Source organism: Thunnus albacares, chromosome 18 (assembly GCF_914725855.1).
Source record: "Thunnus albacares chromosome 18, fThuAlb1.1, whole genome shotgun sequence".
NCBI lineage: Eukaryota > Metazoa > Chordata > Actinopteri > Scombriformes > Scombridae > Thunnus > Thunnus albacares.
This window is the reverse complement of record NC_058123.1, coordinates 7,364,988-7,387,966: the sequence shown is the minus strand read 5'-3', so window position 1 is coordinate 7,387,966 and position 22,979 is coordinate 7,364,988. Positions and strand designations below refer to the sequence as shown.

The window sequence follows — 22,979 nt, the reverse complement described above, 5'->3', positions numbered from 1 at the left end:
TATGTGACATTACATAATACACAATTTCTTATTCAGTTAAATTCAAAATTCTCAATATAGTGCCGGTCCAATCACCTTATACTTTGTGCAGGTCACATTGAATTTGCAATGCAGACATGACTAAACTCTGAGTATGGCTGCAACTAATCTGACGATTATTGTCTTGATTAATGGATTAATTGTTTTGTCTATAAATTGTCAGACAATAGTTTAACACAGCGGAACATGCCCGTTATAGTTTGTTAGAGCCCAATTTTTGCAACTAATCGATTAATCAACTAATACTTGCAGCTCTAATCAACACAGGCACAAAATAATCAACCGATCGTACCCTTTGTGTATCACTCTTCTGTGCTGATCCTCGCTAATGTAACTTGATGCGACTAAACTCAGCTGGTTACTGAACCCGGCTGGTTGAGCAACCTCTTGGCTCTGCGTTGTGTTGTTGTTAGGTGGAGGAATGATGGATGTGAGGCCTGTGCTGCCATTTATTGTCTTGGACAGGAACAGAATATATATACTGGTCAGTCATGCAGTTGGCTCACTATGGTCGGCTCAAATCTTGCACACTAAGAAACATCATCAAGCTATTAGCACAAAGGTTTACTAGCTAGTGTCTAGTGCACTGTTTCATGTTATGACTAATTAGTACTGTTAAAAAATGCATTACAACTGCTAGTTAAGGTTGAAAGTAGCATTTCAACAAGTCACAACACTAACATGTTCACACAGGGGACGTATCTCATGAACTGGCAACGTTGCATAGCTACTAGCAGTATTTACCTACAGAGAGAGGGCGCGCTTGAGCTAACAGACCTATGCTACTGGATATATTGCAAGTGGAATCACACACTATGCTACTAACAGTAAAGTCATTAACACTATGTTGAGTGAGCATTTGTTAACAGCATTGTCTTCAAAGCCTCTGATAGTCCAGGAGTTAACAGCATCAGTTTGTCGCGTGTCATCCCTATCTCGCTCTCCTTCTGACTTCCTGTCATCTCTCTACTGTCAACGCTATAAGAAAGATAGAAATGCTCCAAAAGTATATCTTACAAGAATAACAACACTGTCTAGCCAGGTCTGATTTGTGTATTTGACCAGTAAATATACACACAATATATGACTTATAAATCCTGTTATGAACCAGGTTACAGCAAGTGATACAGCTAAAGCTCACTGCACAGATAATACAGTACATAAAGGGTTGCTGCAAACTAAAAATGTATTAAAAAAATGCTAACATGGCTTTATTGAGGCAGATACACTGTTATTTATTCAATTTAATGAATAAATTACTTGCAGATTTGAATTATGAGGAGCTAAATCTGATTAATTTGATATTGCAATTTAATGCAGTATCATTAAGTTTTTGCATAGAACATTAATGTGTTGTTTACTAAAGAAGAATATATAATCTGCTGGAGGCACATTGATGGTTTTGGCTTTTTAAGCAGTTTTAGAAACACTTTGGTCGTGATTTTTCTGGTGCTAAAGGCTTTTAAATGCAACAACTTCTGTTATGTGATGAACAAACTAGATAACACCTGATTGCTGTTCCCAATGTCTTACAACCATTAGAAGTCTTAATGGTGACTTTAGATATCGTAATACTTTTTTTATCCTCCTTTAATAATTCTAGTGTAGAGACGCGTGGAGCGTCAATAACTTTTTGCACATCATTATCAACGCTTATTTTAAAAAAATGCCAATCTCCTCACTATTGTCGATCTGACATTGAAGCTCTCAGGGCTGCTCTGTGTTGACAAAGAGATGAAGACTGCCAGCTCATGCATTTCTGCATCATTGCAGAAGCCCGTGTGCATTTGATTGTTCTGTGCGATCAATGCTGCAACACACAGACAGACAGGCGAGCTGCACCTGTGACTGCCTGACACTCTTTCTCCCTTTCTCTCTGTCCCACACCGACGGTTGTTCCGCATCTGTATCACAGTAGTAAAGAGCTCTATCCTGTGATGTTTTTGCTCTTAGTAAAGCATCCTTTTTAGCTGTAAGCTTCGCTATTCAAACACTGCAGGGAAAACTGGAGAATTTGTTTTTGTGGCTTTTGTATTATGCACAGGATTGGAATTATTGAATAACATCTTAAAAATTCAGCTGGAAATGGTTCAGTTCTCTGAAGAGGTTATGTAACAGGATGTCATTGAGTCTCTGACCTTGAAGTGAATTCGTGTTCTTCAAGCATTTTGTGTTTTCTTACTGACAGCCTCTAATTTGAAATTTTAAACCCATGTCTAATCATCGAACACTGAGACCGCTTTTACCATCGAAATACTTCATTTTTTTCTCTCAAGGTTAAAAGCTGGGCTACAATTATGAGTCACATATTGTCGATTACAGTGGCTCTTTGTGAGTCACAGTTCCGTTTTAATATGACCAACAAACATTAAAAGCATCCTGGATCCTGGTTTTTGGGTGATTGAACTGAGATGCTGTGTCTCTTCTTTTTATGATGCTGTATATGTGCAAATATTTACTGTAGGCGTAATGACTGCTGTGATGATATGTCTGGGCAAGTATGTTATCTCGAGGGCATATTTTGGCAATATACTACAGTGTTTGGTCGGAGATAGGTGCAATAAACGTAATTATATGTTTAAAGTGGTGGTGATGGGGATTCTTAACTGTCAATTTTTCTCAACCAGTGTAACATTCAACATATATATAACATCCACAATAATCAACCTTTAGATCAGGAATGATTTTTTTTTAATGTATTTTTTACATTAAGCCCACATTTATATGATATTATCTCTAATATTTTTTAAACAATCCAAAAAGAAACCAATATGCCAAACTGAATTGATGCGTACTGTAATGTGGATCATTACAGGTTTGATTTAGTTATTCTTGACACAAATTGTTGTGAGAATATATTTATGGAAGCGAAGATAAGGCCATAATATACATATTTTTACCCTTGTATTTATTCTGTTTTGAATTGAGGTCAAACATACAAAACATAATCTAAAAGAAAAAAACCCACAGAAAACAGGTTTAGTATACAGTAAATGTGCATGTATTCACACATACATATTTATACACATAAGTACTTTATGTTAAACCTGCAGTGCAGAACTTTTACATATAAATGAACGTCCGTTATATTCCAGCCTTCGCCCTCAAGTTCACACAATGCTGATTAAGCCAATCACCGCCAGATAAATCTCTCTGTATTTCACAGTATGCAGAGCTTTAAATCTGGTGTCGGGTTTGACATTCCCGAGCTGGTCGGATGAATGTGTACTGCACATGCTCTACGTGTGGAGCATGCACGCTAATGACTTCCGCCGGCTAACTTCCAGTTAGCTCTCCGCTGACTCAAATGGGGATAAAATAATTTAATCATGCAGCTCTTCTAGACTTTCCAAATGTTATCAGGCCTAATGGATCAAATTTTCTTAGTTAAATGAGTCATTTTGCTGGGGGTGTGTGACAATGTATTCACGGTTTTACAGCTGCAACAGTAGTGACGGAGCAGGCCACAGCAGAGCCTGTGACGTAAACACATCAACAGTGTTTATAGTGTAATCACTCTCACTGCCAGAAGGGGGAGACAAAGTCGCACTCCAGCTTTAAAATTTAAATACCACAGAATTTATTGCATTGAAACATTTTACTTTGAGAGCCATCTATCTGAGTGTGTATGGTTTGAATTTCCAGAAGGTTCAAAAAACTATTTGAATAATTTTTTCAGTTTCACAAATTAGGATAAAGAATTGTAAGTGTGCAGAGCTCATCTGAACGTCTCTGTCTTGGATCGTGTGACTGACAGAACGTCACCTGATATAAGACAGAAGTCTGATTGACTCCATTCAGGCTCGATTGATTAACTTTGGCAGCACAGATGTTCAAGTTTTGACTGTTTTTAGGTTGGAGATTGGCTGTACGAAATTGAGAAGCTTGAAAACAGTTTATGTTTATTGGATCCTTATACATTTTGTATCTGAATTTATAGACCCTAAATAAACATTATTTAATATCAAGTTTTTGACATTCACAACTTGAAATTAGCGTCTGGAAGAGGGGAATCCAAACCACTTAAATTCTAATAGATGATTTTTAAAGTAAAATATGTCAGTGCTCTGAATTCAGTGATATTTACATTTCAACGTTAAGCATTCAGTGATGGTTGAATTTCGTATTTAGGTATTCATTTACGGCCTTTTTTCGCTTATAGGTATTCCACTGGCGTTCAGCTGGTTCCCATCAGCTCACTGTGTTACCAGAAAGGTTTCTTAAACCTGACTCTCTGTTTAAGTTTAGGTGTCTGCAGTAAATGTGTTTTTCAGTCATCTTGAGCATATGAGTTCAGATTTCAATAATTTCCAGTCCAGTGATCCTTGTCTAATATTTGCCTCCTGTGCTTTTACAGCTGCAGAACGAGCAACAGAAAAAGCCTGATAGGAAGCGGACAGTCGTCAGGTTTACAACGACCTCATTCCCCCCTCTCATCTCTTACAGGTAAGTGTACGCACGTACGTGTGCATGTTTGCTTGTATATGTGTGTGATGTGCCCTAGAGTTAGAAACATACGCACTGGTACACAAGGGGTGGGGAGCCATTAATTCACAATGTTCTCTCAGAGGAATGCAGCCCATTGTGTGATGCAAAGAGAAAAAAAAAAGTAGTTTGGAAAACAACACAGTAGATGTCTGTAAAAACCTCCTGTTTCTCCCTTGATAGCTTTTAACCAAATGACAACTCTTATTTGGCACCCTCATACAATATTGATTTAATCAAATGCAGAATAATACAGTTAATGTATATATAATATATATTGTTGGCTGACTGTTACAGCATAGGAAGTAGTGGGTTGTGTTAAGACAGGGCGTAGCAAAGCTCTAAAAAACTAATTGTGTCATTTAGTGGTAATGTTTATCAGGATAATTCTGCAGTTTTAGGGTGAGAGTTTTAACTGTACAGTGGCAAGTCGAGGGTCAGTGATTGTCCTGGGTGAGGAAGTGGTGGCCTGTAGAGAGGAAATGCACAGGAGCAGAGGGAGGGGAGGCCTCATTTACCACAGGGCGTTTTATTTCCTGGCATTGGTCAGCAAAAGCAGAACCGCAACACACAGTGTTTAGTCTGTATTCCAACACAACGAAGGGGCCCAGTCTTTAAGATGGACTCGGACTCAGAAAGTCATAATGTTCCTGTAAATGAGTGTGTTCAGCTCTGGGATGACCTAACTCTGTGGCTCAGACGTAATGTTGGTGCCAAAGGTAAGAAAAACATCCTTTAACAGCAGTCATATACATGAGAACGTTCATGTTTACACTGGTGATGCACAATAATTAGGCATGTTGCTGCATAGATTTAATGTTTTTGTTCTGAATTCTGGTCTTCTTCAGTGCGTCAGGTGTGTAGAGGCTTAATTTTGTCATTCCTCTCTGCAACAGTTAGTCGATTAATCAATTAGTTGATTGACAGGAAATTAAAGTCTGTGTATTTTGATAATCGATTAACAATTTTGTGTCATTTTTTATGATTCCAACTAGTTCCAGCTTCTTAAATGTGAATATTTTCTGGTTTCTTTAGTCCTCTTTGACAGTAAACTGAATATCTTTGGGTTTTGGACTGCTGGTCGGGTCAAAACAAGACATTTTAGGTTGCATCTTGGGCTTTGGGAAACAGACATTTTACAGACCAAACAACTAATTGATTAATCAAGAAAAGAATCAACCAATTAATCAATAATGAAAATAACCAGTAATTGCAGCCCTGTTAGTTTATATGAATCCCCATTAGCTGTTACTGGTGCCAACAGCTGGTCTTCCTGTAGTCCTTAGACATTAGAAAATAAATACAACAATAATTGATTATGAAAATCAAAAGTAAATAAAGATAATTTTACATACATATTCACATATATATACACTGACATAAATACATTTACATGTACTTACACATAAAACAGGCAATACACTGAAGTAAAACAAGGTACAATACTAGTTCATAGTATAATCAGCACTACTGACCCAGTCTACAAATATAACATTGAAAAACAAACTTCCCCATTATATTGTCGTCATAAACTAGATCATCTGTATTGTCTCCTCTGGTTTTAACTCCCAAAGGAAGGAGGTTATCATCTTTAATTGGTCGTGATTAAGATTACAGTGCAATTAAATAGGTGACATTCATCATTAACAAGATCCAGTGGCTCTAACGTTCTTTCCCAGCATCGAAAAGACTTTTTTTTCTTTATCATCACTGGAAGTGGTGGCTTCTGGTTAATTAGCTGTTGGGTCCCTCCTCCCTTAGTGAGGGATGTAATTATGTCTGATTAATGCTGGACTATAGGTTTGGTTTAGCGTTACGGGTGTGGAAATACAACAGCTAATTGGTGCCTTTTTAAAAAAGTCCCCACAGTATAATGTGTTAAGTGGCCCAAAGCTTCTATAACCAACAAGGTAATACAGTGTGTAGATGTTACCAATCTAGGTAAAGAGAGGGAGTCCTGCATGGTTACTTGAGGAAATAGTGTAGATATTTCTCTCTTTATGTGCAAATGATCTTCTTTAAACCATAAAGTGCATTACAGCTATTAGAAATAATACACTGTATTAGTTTATAATAGATTATTATCTGTTTGCTCTTCTATTTTCCATTTTTAGATCACAGTTTGATCTGCATTTTAGTAAAATCCACATAAAAGTCATACCTTTTTCTCCAGCACTTGCATTCGTATGGTAACATAAAGGCAGTTTTGATGAGTTGTGCCTGTCAGGCTTTTCTAGTAGTTTTACAACTATCAACATTTGCAAAACAAATCACTGTCTCTCACGAGTTCAACCATTTGAAAACAGTGATATGGGAGTATGAAACCGCACCGTGCGCTGCCATCATGCTTTAAATATTTGACATTCAGAGTCAGACACATCTACGCACGCTGAGTGAAAACCGAGAGGCTTTTAAAAACACATTAGTCAAAGAATACTGTTGTATTTTTACTGGCAAGTGGAAGGTTGAGTAAGAGATGTCTGGTCAGCTGCCCACAAAACTGCGTTCAGTGAACAAGCTGCTGATGAGAACAATACGCTGGAATGAGCTGTGGGTGTATTTAGTTTGCCTGTTTGCTAACCTTCTTATTCTTATGAACCTACTGTACTGTAGAATGGATTACTGTGAGAAACTATACACTAAACCTGCTTCAGGATACTGATGCTTACTGCAGCACCACACGGTCTTCTAGAGACAGTTTTAAGTCCACATGAGATGTATTAATCCTTTTAAAGCTGGTGCTATCAAACTATGAATGTGTGGTAAACAAAACTGTATAAATTCAATGTCCTTTATGGTACATTTAGTTGATTAATCGCTAAGTCAATCGAAAGAAAAATGATCAGCAACCATTTTGAGAATCGATTAATCTTTAAAAATCAAGCAAAAACGCCACAAATGACCTAGTTTCAGTTTCCTCATTGTGAGTTTTCTTTGTCCTATGTGACAGTAAACTTAATGACATTTTCTAAACAATCAATCTTCACATTAATAAATAATGAAAACAATCATTAGTTGCCCTCGCAGGTTTTCATTTAACTCTGTAAAAAAGCTGTGATTGGCTATACTGTAGCTCCCCCTCATCACCTGAACCACAATAAGTGTGAATAAATACGTTTCCATCGATTTTACTCACAAATTTTCAATACAGTTTTCATCATTTAAGGAAGATTTCATTCAAAGGAATGTTTCAAAAAATACAAATAGATAAATAGTGTTTTGTTTATATGGGAACACAAATATTTAAACTGAAGTCTTTCAAACATCTTTGTTATGTTGACTCTGATCCGTAATAATGCAGCCGTCAGTGCTTTGTTGCAGTTTGTTATTGTTTGATTTGGCTTCAAATTGAAGTTTGAATCCAGTCTTATTGAAGTTTTCAGCTTTCAGGTCCTTTTCCTCTTATAGATTATTTTTTTAAAACTTTTGTCTCTTTATGTTTTTTCTTGCAGGAACGAGTCCTCAAGACAGTCCTAGAAATTTCTCTCCTAGTGCCTCTGCTCATTTCTCCTTTGCACGAAGGTAATACAAGCATGGATATTTACGTGATTTACAGCTGAACAAATCAGCCAAAATAGAACAATCCTGTTCCTGTTGGACCATCTGAAAAAGACCAGATGGAGACAGATACAGATGTTTTTTTAAATATTTGAAGCCGCTGTGCTCTCAGTTGTAGCCAGTAAAAACATGCTTTTGAAATAGCCTCTATCTCAGAGGCCCTTTTTTTTTGTTTCCAGAAATGTATTGTATCATGTGACAACATGATATCATGTAATTGTGTATTTTTATTATAATCCACAGTCATTGCCACAGAGCAGACAGGTAACTTCATGTTAGGTTTCCATTTGCTCTTGAATTTTCATAACCTCACATTTGTCAAGTACACTGTAGAGTTTATAGCCCCCTTCATTAGTTTGTCTTGCCTTAACCCTTAAAACCCCCTTTTTAAAAAGTTTTGTTTCACGTCATTCTGACATCTAGTTTCAGTTCCACATTCAGTTGCGTTCATCATTTCTCCCAGTTTCTGCTTTCCTGTGTAGTGTAACATTCATTTGGAACAACACCAGAGAAAGGTCACCATTCATCTATAACCGTGCAATCATTAGGATTGTAGGAGATATTTCACATGTTGTCAGTACAAACATGGAAATTGAGAGCATATTTCATGTTTCTAAAGACAGTTTTGCATTAAGGACTTGTCTTTGTTCGTAGACAGACTTATCTCACTGACTGGCATTGTAAAGAACTTAAAAGTTTGTTTTGATCCATTGTTCACTCATGATTCATGTGTATTTTGTCTTTGCTGTTGTGTGACAGGACTGATGGTCGCCGCTGGTCGTTGGCCTCCCTTCCCTCCTCTGGCTATGGAACCAACACACCCAGCTCCACCGTCTCTGTAAGCATCGCACACTCACTCAGTCCTACGCATCTGGCATCAGGAAATACAACTAATCCATTTCAGCTAAACAGAAGGAAAGATATCAGAACCATAGAGTAGTTAAACCAAAGGCTCGGAACAATTTGAGGAAAATATGTAATTGTGATTTTTTTGACCAATAAATGCAATGATCATCTATAGATTTAATCGTGTATGTTCTACATAGCATTAAATGAGATGTGATTGTCCCAGGCATAATCACAAACATATCATGTTTATATAAAAGAGTTGGATAAAATATTGCTGTTACTTGATGTCCTACCATGGTTGGTTTTTTTTAAACCAGCCAGAGAATATCAACTTTCATAGTTTCTATAGAACATTTGACCAATTTAGCTCATAGATATATTATAGTTGTATACTGTACTGTATCAATAGACTCAGAGGACAAACAGCTTAATAACCCTGAATCATGGAGGTCTCAATTTAGAACATTTAAGGTGATATGCTTAAAACTTTGTTGTCAATCATTTATATTCCACAAGCCACTGGCTACCTTGAAATTGGCTTGAGGTCGTCACCTGATCATTTATGTAGAAAAAGACATGTATGAGACAAAGTATAACCAACTAAAAGGACATAGACCAATCATTAGTTTTCTCAAGCATGAAAAATGTTGAAGAGTCGTGTTCCTTCTTCCACAAAACCAAAATAAATGAACAGACGCTGGTATGCGTAAGAGTAAACATATTAACCAGACTGTTTTTGTTGTTTCACCAACTCACTCGCTGTAGCTGGTGAAATTGATGGTCGCCGGCTCAAACTTTAACTTGCTACAGGTTGTTAAGACACGGTTAATTATGTAAGTTACAATTAAAATCGCAGCTCTTGTGATTTGAAAATCGATCTCTTTCAAATTACGAAAAAACTTTTCACCGTTCAGCCCTACAGTAGTTAAACTTAAATTCATGGAAAGTTGGTAAAATAAAAGTCTCTTTAAGTCTCCATGAAGAACAAATTTAAAATGACTTTCATGTGGACTTTAGTATTCGTCATGTCAGCTGTGTTCACACGTGTGACTTGCTCGCAGCAGTGACTGCAATTCTCCGAGGCTGAAGAGCGAATAAGCACACAAAGGCAGAGATTTGTTCTGCAGTAAACATGGTTTTGACAAGTGGACACACCAGCAAAACGCACACACACACACCAACAAAACACACACACACACACACACACACAAACACACACATTACCTCAGCTCTCTTTCTCTCTCTTATTGTACCTACTTCCTCTGTTTACATCTCAAATTGATAAAAGCTTTAATGGCATGAATGTTAAAGTTTCTTTTTTTTTATTTTACACAAGGAAACTAAATGGATCACAGGATAACAAATACACTTTAAAGAGTACTATGCATCAGACCATATATACACAAACACTCTGTCTGTCTCTGTTACTTTCACTCTGACGGAAAACTATTATATTTAAATATCAGCGTGATTGTTTATTGGAAACAAACAGAGCCACAGAGCATGTACACCCACACACACACATACACTAATACATTTACAGGAATTACAAGTGTCATGGGGATTAAGAATTGCCTGTATTGATGTTGTGTTTTTTGTTTCGTGCAGTATTTGGTCATCCAGTAAATTTCCTGCTATTCACACCATCTATTGAAGGAAGCATGTTCTTGTTTTGCCGATTAAACATCATTCATGAGTCACTAGAAACAGTCGCTATTGTTTGTAAGCGTGAAGCTCACAGTTGACTTATTCAGTACAGATTTCATTTAATAAACTGTAAATGTAATGCAAACATTAGTCTATAATCTATAATCCTTTTTTTCTGGTGCTCAACAAGGCAGCTTTATTTATAGAGCAAATTTCATTACATGGAAACTCAATGTGCCTTACATTTAAAAAAGCTTTAAGCATATGCAATGCAGTGGTAAAGAAATAACATATATTTATACATACCCACAATACCTGCATATACAATACATACACACACATACTCAAGGAAGGTCATGCAACATCTAAATTGAAAAACCAGCTGAAAAACCAGCTATAAACATCCAAACCAATATAGTCAACGCACATCAGCAGTCATACATTCTCATAGGTTGAACATGAACCTATGAGTGTAGTGAAATTATTTTAAATGATCATTTTTTCTGAGTAATTTGTTAGAGATATATCGCTGTTTCATGTGTTACTGAGAGTCCACAGTACACATGGTTATTTACGATACTTTAAAGGAATAGTTTTGGGAAATCTGTTCATTCGCTTCCTTGCTCTGTCTGTCTGTTAAATATGAATCGACCAGCACAACCTGTAATTTGTTCACTTCAGTTTTTGTGCAAACAAACAAACAAATGAGAAATTAGTTAGTTAGTTAGTTAGTTAGTTAGTTAGTTAGTCAGCTGTAAACTGAAGGGTAAAAAAGTTGTGGTTTTACCTTTTTTAAAATCTTCAGACAGAGCTAGGCTAGCTGTTTCCTCCTGCTTCCAGTTTAGTTGCAGTAAACCCAAATTCAGGATGTTGAAACATGATGGAAAGTTGGTCAAATAAAAATCTCTTGTAATCACCATGAACAAATTTAAAATGACTTTCCTGTGGAAGTCATTATTCAGGCTGGCTGTGTTCACATGTGCTCGCTTAGCTTTGTCTAAAGGTAAAAAAAAGGTAAAACCACAACATTTTTACATTTTTACACTTAAGTTTATAGCTGATTAACTAAGACAATGTTGTTTGTTTAACTCGTACAAAAACTGAAGTGAACAAATGACATGTTGTGGCTTTGCTTGTGTTTTTGAAAAAACATTTTTCAGTAATTTTTAATCTTCAAATTGAGCCAAGCTAGCTATTCCCTCTGATTCCAGGCTTTAATCTAGCTAAGCTAACCATCTCCTAGCTGTAGATTCTTATTTAACAGACACATATGAGAGAAGTAGTATCGATCTTCTCAACTCACTCTCAACATGTGTGTGTTTTAAATATAGACAGTGCCAGGCTAGCTGTTTCCCCCTGCTTCCAGTTTTTATGCCAAGCTAAGCTAACAGGGTATCAATCCTACTCTCAGCAAGGAAGTGAAAGAGCGTATTTCCCTAAAATGATGAACTATTCCTATAAATTTGGTCATTTCTTGTGGGTTACTTACCCAGTGGGAAACTACCAAATCACAGAATTACCAGCTGCTGGCATGTTTTTTTTGTTTTTTTTTTTTGTTTTTTTCTACCCACATAAAAATTTGCCATCTCTTTTTTTTTCTTTTCATGTTGAATATATATTTGTTTCATTTCCAGTCATCCTGTTCATCACAGGAGAAGCTGCACCAGCTGCCCTTCCAGCCTACGCCTGATGAACTGCACTTCCTCTCCAAGCACTTCTGTACTGAGAGTATCTCCGGGGACGAATGCCGCAGAGCGACGGCCATGCGACCCCGCTCTCGCAGTCTCAGGTATTGTTTTACCTCTACAAACGGACCATTATCTTCATATGGTAATGCATACCCTTCAAGCTACTCAGCAACTGGTTTCAATCCAATTTTGTTTTTCAGCCCTGGGCGATCTCCCTCATGTTACGACCATGAGATTATTATGATGAATCACGTCTACAAGGAGCGGTTTCCTAAGGTAAGGCCTCACGATAAGTTAGCTACAGCCATGTGTGGTTGTTCATTATTTTCTGCATTAACCAAACTTGGACCTCCCCTTTTTTCACTGCAGGCCACAGCTCAGATGGAGGAAAGGATTCAGGAGATCATCCGCAGCAACTCTCCAGAGAACGTCCTCCCTTTAGCAGATGGTGTGCTCGGCTTCGCACATCACCAGATAATTGAACTGGCCCGTGACTGTCTGGAGAAGAGCCGGCTAGGACTCATCACCTCCAGCTACTTCTGTGAACTCACTGACAAGCTGGAGAGGCTCGTCCAGGAGGTGAGGGCGTCTTGAGAAATCAGTGATGTTTTCGTAAACAGTTCACCGAAATACCAATAAGTGTCAGTTTTTCTAAAAGGAAATTGTGTGAGAACGTGGAAACAGTGTTAATGACGTGTCATTTTAGACCGAGCCCCCAGTTTGTGCTTCTCATGTATCACCATTACAATCAAACCATGGTGCAAAACATTTTCCAAAAAAATACATACCCAGAAGGTAGTTAGTGACACTTACTGCTGATGTTGTATTTCCAGAATCCTTTAAGAGCCCTCTAACCATCTGGATGAAAAAAATATTCTATCTGTTGCAAAATAAAAAAAGATTTTTAACTTATTTCTCAAATTTTGACTGTATTTCTCGATCCAGGATGCCAGAAATTACACCCATGCCCTGGCTCTTTTTGTAAAACACAAGCAAAATATGAATAACAATGAAAATATAAAACATTGGAAAGAAACATCAATATATACCAGTATTACTGATTATACATTTAAGTGTTGATAAAGTTGTACAAGTTGAGCAAGGAGAAATGTTATTTGCAGCTACCATCTTTGTTTGGATTAGTAGAAAGAGGTGCAATTTGGGAAAGGATTAAAAATCTTTTTTGTCCTGCAGGCAGAATATTTTTTCCTTTAGATAACTAGAAGAGTCTTTAAGGATTCCTCTAGTGTCGTTTAACTACCTCCCAGGTTTTTCATAGATCGCCAAGTAATTATTTTTCAGAAAATCAGGTGCTTAGTGTAGTGACTTGAATGTAAATGCAGTAAATGAGAGGCACAAACTGGGGCTGAGGTGAACCATGCTGCCACTCTACTTTATCTGACTTTCACCAGTACACGACTACATGTGAAATGCTGAGGTCTTGTCTCTTCTGTGTAGTCCACAGAGAGGTCAGAAAGCGAGGAGGTAAACTTCATCAGAGAGGTGGTGAAGAAGATCCTCATCGTCATAGCTCGACCCGCTCGACTCCTGGAATGTCTGGTACGTTTTATATCACCAAAAATAGGTCACAGCCTGGCACAGTCTGAGTCAGGGTACTTAGCATAATATATTTTGAGGTAATTTAACTATTTTATCTCTGTACCCAGATGGTAACACTTAACTACAAAGCTCTTGCACTCTGGAAAGTTTTCTTGAGAGGTGCATCAGATTATAAACTCTGACTGACTGTGAAAGAACCAAAAAATGCCGAACACTGTCAATCACCTGCACTCACTCCCACACCTTCATCATGCAAAATTCATATCCATCATATGAACTTTTGCCTGGTGAAGGTCTCAGGACAGAAATATTGTGAACAGGGTGACTGCAGGTGATCGACAGTGTGCAGGATTATTTGATTATTTCAGTTTACTTAAACTCAAACCTGGGATCAAGCCATTACAGGTCCTAATGACTCTTTCTAACTTGCCAACTTGCCTTTCTAAATTAGCCACTTTTTGTCAATTGTAATTTAAATAAAGTTAGACAAGCCTGTCATTTTTTATAGTGGTGTAAAGGTGAAGCTCCTAAATGATACCATAGACATCGTATAATGCACATAAACTAAACTTATGTTAGAAAAATCAAAATGTCTGATCCAGGCTAAGTAGGAAAAGTGAAACCAACCAAAAAATCAAACTGTCCTTTTTAAACATCGTTCATACTAGCGTATACTAAAGTGTGTTATGTCTCCAGGAGTTTGACCCTGAGGAATTTTACCACCTTTTGGAGGCCGCTGAAGGACATGCGAAAGAGGGCCAGGGCATCAAAACAGACATCCCACGTTACATCATCAGCCAGCTGGGACTCACACGAGATCCTCTGGAAGGTACAAGAAGGACTTAATCAGTGAAAATAAAAATGTCTTCATACATGTAGCTAGAAAAGCTATAATATAATGGCATAACATTATTATAAAATATGGGGAAATGTTTGGTTCTTCCTCTATTATTCCTTTAATATTTCAAGTTATTTTTCAGCATCACTGGAGCAGATAATCAGTTTCATCTTCCGTAGGGTTTGTAAAATTGATCAGAGTTTTTCTATAAGTATTCATGCATTGATCCTACTTTCATATAATTCCACTGAAGTGCTGAGTATTCCAGTTACTGCCGCTTCAGTAATATCAGTCAGTGATGCGGTAAATATGACCAAATTGAATACACGGTAACTGCTGTGGTGAGGCTGTAAAGGAATGAAAGAATCAAGCTGTAGAGGGAACTAAAAGACAAAGATACTATTGACTAATGTCCTGTACTGAACAGACTGTCTTTCTAATGACCCTCTGCCTCTCCAGATTCAGTAACCAGCAACATTCATTATGACTAATTAGAAAGGAATGGCCTCCCTACAGACCTTATACAGATCCACACAGGCTGGCTCATCAGCCAATCTCTCCATTCATTTCCCCTGAGTGTCTCCAGTGTTTCGTTTGCCCGGTGCCTTGTGTGCCTGAAGCGAACCTACAAGGAAGGACAGATGTTAAATAGCAGTGGAAATGTGTTTACAGGCTCTCGAGGGACAAGACAAACACCCCCCCTTGTGAAATTACACACATAGACTTTGGCATATACACAGAAAAAAAAGATGCAAGGTGGTTTATAATGAGCACTTGTGCTGGAGTGGTGATTTTGTAAATGGGTGTTAGACATGTGTTTGTGTTGCTACATCTGATTTCCGCCCCATTTCTTTTCAATTCAGATTGTTTTAGAGTCAGCACCTAAAAACCCTAATAAGTGGATAAAGGCTTAAGTCGGCTGTTTTTGTTGAGCTTATATGACATCATTTCTCTTTGCTTTAAAAAAAACTGCACTGCAGAACATGTTCATAGGCTTCACATGAAGTTATCAGTTTATAATACACTCACAACAATTTATTTTATTAAAATTTCAGCTTTTCTTTTTCTTTTTTATTCATTTTTTTTCTGTTCTCTCTATAGAAATTGCCCAGCTGACCAGCTGCGACAGCGGGATTGCAGAAACTCCAGAAACAGATGACTCTGTAAGCACTCAGACATTGATTATCGTATTGATCCTCTCCATCTTTACCGCGGGCGTACCAGTGAAGTGCAGATTTTATCTTTTTGATTTGTTTTTTAGTATTTGTCTCTCTTCTTGCCCTCAGTCTCAGAGCCTGAGCGCAGCCTTGCGGTCCCGGCGTAAACCCTGTGAACTGGACTTTGAGATGACAAAACTCATCAGCAATGGCGCCTACGGGTAAGACCGTCTTATTTCATACAAGATTATCTAATCTAAGGATAGATGGTGTGTTACTGCCCCAATAAGAAAGCTTTTTTCTGTTTCCACTAGACATTAATAACAACTGACAATAAAACAGATTTGATGAACCCTAAATTTGAGAACTCGTCCTTTTAAGCAGTTTTAGGATGTTTTAAGGTCTGTTATTCCCCAGCTGACTAGTATACTGTATATTCTGCAGAGCTGTTTATTTGGTTCGACACAAGGAAACTAAGCAGCGGTTTGCCATGAAAAAGATCAACAAGCAGAACCTGATGTTGAGGAACCAGATACAACAGGCCTTTGTGGAGAGAGACATCCTCACCTTTGCTGAGAACCCTTTTGTGGTGTCCATGTACTGCTCCTTTGAGACACGGCGGCACCTGTGCATGGTCATGGAGTACGTCGAAGGTCAGCAGCTGGCGTTTTAGAGCGTAATTCTGCAGCTGAAAGCAGTAAACTTTGCACAATGTCTCCTGTGTGTTATCAGAAGCACATCTGTAATATCACTCCATTGATCTTTACAGGAGGAGACTGCGCCACCCTTTTGAAGAACATGGGTCCCCTGCCTGTGGATATGGCCAGGATGTACTTTGCAGAGACAGTCTTGGCTCTGGAGTACCTCCACAACTATGGCATCGTCCACAGGGACCTAAAACCAGACAAGTGAGACCTCGTGAAATTTTAACACTTGTGCAACAGCCTTCACTGCCAGTTTGGAGAATTTCAATTATAATTTCTAATTCTTTTAAAACTCTTGCAAAATAATTAGCAGATGCATTTTCAATTTTACAATAAAACATCACTTGGGAAATCAATTTTGAATACGATTTACAGAAAAAAAGTACAATTTTCAGATGTATTTTTTTGGCAGGAGAATTGAATGGTGACATTCACTGTGCAGCTTTCACTCCAGGGAGGAAGATGCAGTGTCAGGCTTGACATTCAGTGAAGTTTTGGGCAAAATAATAACAACAGAACTAAGACAATCCAACAGCTTCACGTGCATCGGGGTCTGTTTATGACGGTTCTTTAAATCCCTAATATTAAAGCAATTACATTTGGCAAAAACAGTTCTTCCCCATCCCAAAGGTGAAAAAAATGGCACTAATCCTAGAATTTTATTTCCCACAGTCTGTTTTTCATTTTCATTTTGACAGTTTTTCTTTTTTTTTTTTCTCACAGTTAGTTCCATCTCCAAAAACTTTTGCTCTATGGTTTTGCACAGACTTTGATGCACGTGCAGTATAAAACAAACATGGCCGCCATGAAACAAGTAGCAGCATAGCGTAGGAGAACTGACAGGACATCTTGTTAGTGGACATTATCTTCGCAGTCTTTCACAGAGCAAAACAATTTCCAGTTTTCACTCAGAAAGTACAATTTTGAGGTATTTTACTTGATTATTTAATTTTATGCTCATTTATACATCTACTCCACTACATTTAATTGACAGCTATAATTTAGCTAGCGCCTTTAAAGTAAGATCTTACACACAAAACATATGAGTAGTTTATAAAATATGACGCACTGTTATAGATTAAATTAGTAAATATTATATAAAGTTGGTAAAATGGCTTCACATTGACCAACATTAACATTAAAATGTTGCTTGTATGTGAATGCATCAATGATAATAATCAGATCAACTTTTACTTTTGATACTTGAACATTTTTCTGATAATACAAATAAAATGTTGAATGCAGGACTTTTATTTGTAACAAAGTATTTTTACATTGTGGTATTACTCTTTTTACTTATTTAGATACTGAATACTTTCTCCCCCACTGTCAGTATTTCATAATGCCAAATAATGCAAAAAAATGCAAATAATCTGTGTAGGCTTTAGTAATGATCACTGTCAGGAAGTTTAACTGCTTATTCTAACTGACTAAAGGTTTGCTGACTGTTATAAAGAGTCTGGTTTAATTATTAAGTCCTCTTCTTCTTTTCCTCCTTCCTCACAGTTTGCTTGTCACATCAATGGGACACATAAAGCTGACAGATTTTGGGCTGTCCAAAGTCGGGCTGATGAACATGACCACCAACCTGTATGAGGGACACATAGAGAAAGATGCCAGGGAGTTCTCTGATAAGCAGGTAAATCTTATGTAACTATAGAAATGAAATGTTAAACACTAGGGGTGTGCCCGAATACAAATACACTATTCGGAAAAGCACAAATAGTGTTTTTTTTTTTTTTTTACGAATGTTTGTTTCATACAAATATTTTAAAAATTATTTGTTTTCAGGAAGAAAAAAAAACATGTTAAATACCAGTGCACAGGTCGGTTACATCACTATATCAGTGTCTCTCCTCTGCTCCGCTGTTACGTTTATCAGCAGTCTCAACAAGGGGAGTCACATCCACCCGCTACATGACGCACATTTCCTTATTTGGACATCACTCCTGGAGTTGGGGGTGTGCTCCCTAGGGAACACTTCATGAACACTTATTGTAACACTTTAATTTTCTAAAATTAAAAGCGTAATAAAAATAAAAACAGGATTTTTAAACCTCTTTACACTTTTATTAGAATACAAATACAAATATAAATAATTTTGCTGCCTCAACAAATACAGATACAAATACAAATACTGGGCCCTCCGCACATCCCTATTAGACACTACCTTTTTTCCCACAAGCCTCATCATGTTCTCAGACCATTTCTTATGGTTTTTTTTTTTTCTCTGTGTAGGTATGTGGGACCCCAGAGTATATTGCTCCAGAGGTGATCCTGAGACAAGGCTATGGGAAGCCAGTGGACTGGTGGGCCATGGGCATCATCCTCTATGAGTTCCTTGTGGGCTGTGTGCCGTTTTTCGGAGACACACCAGAGGAGCTGTTCGGACAAGTCATCAGTGGTCAGTGTCATCTCTATTTCATTGTATTTATTGTGATGTTTCGGCTCAACAATGAACGCTGCTCAAACCTCGCTGACAGATATGTGATTCTCAGTCCCACACCATCAGCTAGCCTTGGATGCAAACGTAAATTGCCAGTTTAAGCCAGTAAATTGAGCTTTTCATCTTCCTCAACCGTCACCATCACCACATGCTCACATACAAAGTGTTTTAATTACACTGCTCAGCAAAAAAATTCACTTAGAAATCAATAAACTACCTTATTTATTCCCTTGTGTCCTCTCTGATGTTTGGATTTAAGTATGAAAATAAGCTATTTTTATTTATTTATGTCAGTTTTTTAATAGACACATTTTCCGCTGCTAAGGTGATTCAGGCAAAGTTTGCACAGCATCTGGTCTGTATATTCTGTTGAGTACATCAGGAGAAATTCCCAAACCTCATTCAGATATGGATTAAACATTTGCATAGTGACCACATGGAATTACTTGGTATGCATATTTCTCAATTTATTGAAGACTGACATTTCCCTGAAGGCCAGTAGCAAAACAGATGGCCGTTAAGTGGATTTAGCTTGACTTTAGACCACAAGTGAAATTTTAATATTACGATGATATCGCTTCATTCTCTTTATTCTCATGGTGACGGCGCAGACAAAATCTTAATCTTGAAAAACTAGAGCTTTTATCTTGTCGCCGGTGTGGCTCCGATGAATTTTGTTACGTCGAGTTGTTGGATAACAGCCTCTATCTGTGTCATGGCAAATGAATGGCATGCCACGACTGATTTGGTATGCTCTCAATCAAACTGTACCAAGCCTCTGAGAGTGACTGTTAATTAAAGAGGCCTGAACACACTGAATGCATGCCACCGTGGCCTCAGGCCACACATACATATTCATAGCTCCCTCCCAAATTTGATTAAAACGGGGGACAAACGGTGCACAGAGGAGACAATCAGCATGGCACAGACGGGCTTTGCTCCCCTTTTCATTGCTTATCCATGAGGCTTTTCATGAAAAGCTAGAGCACATGTAAATTGTCTCATTCAGCAGTGTTATGCTTACGCCTTAGAAATAACTTTTTGTCTGTCTTTTACTGGTAAAGCTTTTTATACAAGCACTTAGGAGTGGAGCAAAAAGAGTCAACCATAGTGGGTTCAAATACAATAATTGAATTAAAAATGTGTGTTCTTATACACAAGTTTCCCATTTTCAAACCATCAAGGAGGCGCACACAACTGGGTGTAGGGCTGCAGAAAACATGTCATGATAGCTTATATATTCATATTTTCAGCATTTAGAAATAACTTGAATGAAAGTTTAGAGGTAAATCTGTATGTAGCATTTCCAATGCTTTTTAATACATGACACATTTTGATATTGACATCTATTGGCTCTGGCTAGCTAACACACTGATAGCAGTGATAACACTAATGACTAAGTGAGCAGCGCAGATGAAAAGGACCTGTTACACATATAATGTCAGCATTTTTAAGAAAATAATTAATATAATATCATTCATCATATGAATTTAACAAACAGGGATGTTTCCTTCTTGGGATATTGATGATTATTTTTTGGATTTGTGCAGTTTAAGGCACAAAACAACTCCTCTACATAAGCTTTCAGCCATTCTGGTTTGTTTTCTACAACTCTGTGTGCATCTCACAATGACATTGTCTTTTTCTGATCAAAGCATGTCGTCTTCCAATTCCAAAACCACATCTTTTACCAAATATATTGACAACCGAGATTCATACGCTGCTTATATTTTTGAGCATTTTAGATTTAAACTGATCATATGCATTGTGTGTTTGCAGACGAGATCAACTGGCCTGACGGAGATGATGCCCCACCGCTCGACGCTCAGGAGCTCATCACCTTGCTGCTCAGACAGAATCCTCTGGAAAGGATGGGTGCAGGTACGCACACAAATAAGGGAAAGAAAGTGTGGCACAGTCAGTAATTCGGTTAGGACCAGACAGGCACAGCAGGACGCCATAAATTCTCATGTGACCGTTAGTGCCACCTCAGCAACGCTCATTATTCCAAGTCACCGGGGAAGAAATTGAGGTCATCCAGCAGCAGAGCAGTTTATCCTGTGGCCTGCTCACCCTTTCCCTTTGATCAATTGCAATTATTTCCTTGCCAGTCCATGAATCTAGTTCCATGCATGATCAGGCACTAAGAGTGGGTAGATCTGCGGACTGTAAAAGTGGCCATGACCTGGGACAAAAGCTTTTAATCAGAGCGACGCACGCTGCCAGTTCAGTCTGGGGACAGTTGGACCTCAGTGTTCATCTAGATCTCCTCTCACCAGGCTGCCATTCACAAAGGCTCCCACTAGTCCATGAAAGGTCACAGGCAGGAAATTGTACTGCATAATTTATGGTCATGATATCAGTTTGGCCTGCAGCCACCAGGGAAAAGGAAAACATAGCGTAAGCATTTCTTCACCTCCGGTGTCTTAAACTGAACCATTCATTGTCAATGCCCTGTGTTTTGTGTATGTTGTTTTCACCAGCAGTTTTTCTTGAAAATGTTATTCATACTGATTACTCATCATTTTTATATCACCTACAGGCGGGGCGGCCGAAGTGAAGCAACATCAGTTTTTTCACAACCTGGACTGGAACGGCCTGCTGAGGCAGAAGGCTGAGTTTATTCCTCAGCTGGAGTCTGAAGATGACACCAGCTACTTTGACAGTGAGTTAACTTAACAGAAACACATATGCATACAACAGTTTCGTTACATACATGCAGACAAAAACACTCATACATTGAAAAACAAACCGCTTTAGCAGAGGGGGCAAATGTGCTATGGTGAGTGCCATATGAGTGATGGGTCTGTTATTGAGATCTCAGTGTTGAGGCGTTGCCAGACCAATGATAAACCTCCACAAATCCACTTACAAAATCATAGAAAAAAGACGGCTCTCATAACTTCAGATCTTGCCTCATAATCATTAAATTTTGAAGTTTTCTTCAGTATCAAAAGAATTCCAGTGATAGTTGTTTGTACATCTATGATTACAGTTCAAATAGGAGCTGCTAATACCTAATTTGGCGAGACTTTTTGTGGTGCAAATTTGCCAAAAGGTAAACAAATATAGACAAAAACTAGCAGGGTTTAAGGTGTAGCACATGGCCAACTCGCTCACTCCAAGACCACATTAATCCCCTTGCTTGCTTACAAAGCATTATGAGAACTGTTGTTCCAAAACTTAGACCATGATTGTCCCAAATAGAAGTAAGAAAATGTCAACAGACAAGTCAACAACAATAGGCAAAATCCATTATTAGCTTGATAGATTTGTTTGACATTATTAAGGCTCAGGAATCCCTGTCAGCGTGGTTCTTATATTCCTAGAACACTGACAGTCTCCTTTATCCACTCATATACAGATATTTTATTTGTGCTGAAAACCAAAAACTCAAACTATTTTTAGCTGCATGAACCTATTTCTTATTACAACTGTCCTACAACGTTTCTGTTACAACTCACATGCAATTTGATGGCATTTCTAAGATGCTAAGTGGATAATTTTGAAAATAACAATGACATTTAGTGACTCTAATATGATTATCATTCACTTTCTTACATTTAAGGCGCCTCGTGGCACTTACAGTAATAACTGAATGCAATAAAAATGGGAAATCTAAACCTCTCATCATTCCCAGCTCGCTCTGAGAGATACCATCACCTGGAGACAGAGGAGGAGGATACAAATGATGAAGACTTCAACGTGGAGCTGCGGCAATTCTCTTCTTGTTCTCACCGATTCTCCAAGGTGTGCCCTTAATCTTCACTCTCAAATATCTCTAGTGTCAGATTAACACTTTAGCATTATCATTACCGCCAAAGATGTTAGTCATGCAAATGAGTCAATGCCCTCATCTGTCCTGATCCCTCTCTCATGGGAAAGAACACATGAGCAATTGGTATTTCATATGGAAATGTGTGTCTAGAAAACATAACCCCCCTCTACGTCTCCTTTTAACCCTACAGTATTAAACATAGATTTCAGCTTTGCATATATTTTCCGCTT

The 22,979-nt window shown here is 37.9% G+C and overlaps 1 protein-coding gene across 5 annotated transcripts in view; it reads left to right on the top strand.

Moving 5' to 3' along the window:
* The window catches only part of mast4 (microtubule associated serine/threonine kinase family member 4), a 104,561-nt gene that overhangs the window by 69,875 nt on the left and 11,707 nt on the right, over positions 1 to 22,979 (top strand). For 3 of the 5 annotated variants that reach the window (XM_044332897.1, XM_044332900.1, XM_044332899.1), the window contains 17 exons: positions 4,397 to 4,485; positions 7,977 to 8,046; positions 8,842 to 8,920; positions 12,213 to 12,367; positions 12,467 to 12,542; positions 12,636 to 12,845; positions 13,725 to 13,826; positions 14,523 to 14,655; positions 15,766 to 15,827; positions 15,951 to 16,042; positions 16,266 to 16,474; positions 16,591 to 16,729; positions 18,032 to 18,164; positions 18,764 to 18,929; positions 20,751 to 20,852; positions 21,514 to 21,636; positions 22,612 to 22,721. In XM_044332897.1, coding sequence (XP_044188832.1) covers positions 4,397 to 4,485; positions 7,977 to 8,046; positions 8,842 to 8,920; positions 12,213 to 12,367; positions 12,467 to 12,542; positions 12,636 to 12,845; positions 13,725 to 13,826; positions 14,523 to 14,655; positions 15,766 to 15,827; positions 15,951 to 16,042; positions 16,266 to 16,474; positions 16,591 to 16,729; positions 18,032 to 18,164; positions 18,764 to 18,929; positions 20,751 to 20,852; positions 21,514 to 21,636; positions 22,612 to 22,721 — 2,050 coding nt within the window. Of the gene's footprint in view, positions 1 to 4,396; positions 4,486 to 5,109; positions 5,244 to 7,976; positions 8,047 to 8,841; positions 8,921 to 12,212; positions 12,368 to 12,466; positions 12,543 to 12,635; positions 12,846 to 13,724; positions 13,827 to 14,522; positions 14,656 to 15,765; positions 15,828 to 15,950; positions 16,043 to 16,265; positions 16,475 to 16,590; positions 16,730 to 18,031; positions 18,165 to 18,763; positions 18,930 to 20,750; positions 20,853 to 21,513; positions 21,637 to 22,611; positions 22,722 to 22,979 lie in introns of those variants that run through there. The other 2 variants (XM_044332898.1, XM_044332901.1) reach the window with 2 other exon arrangements.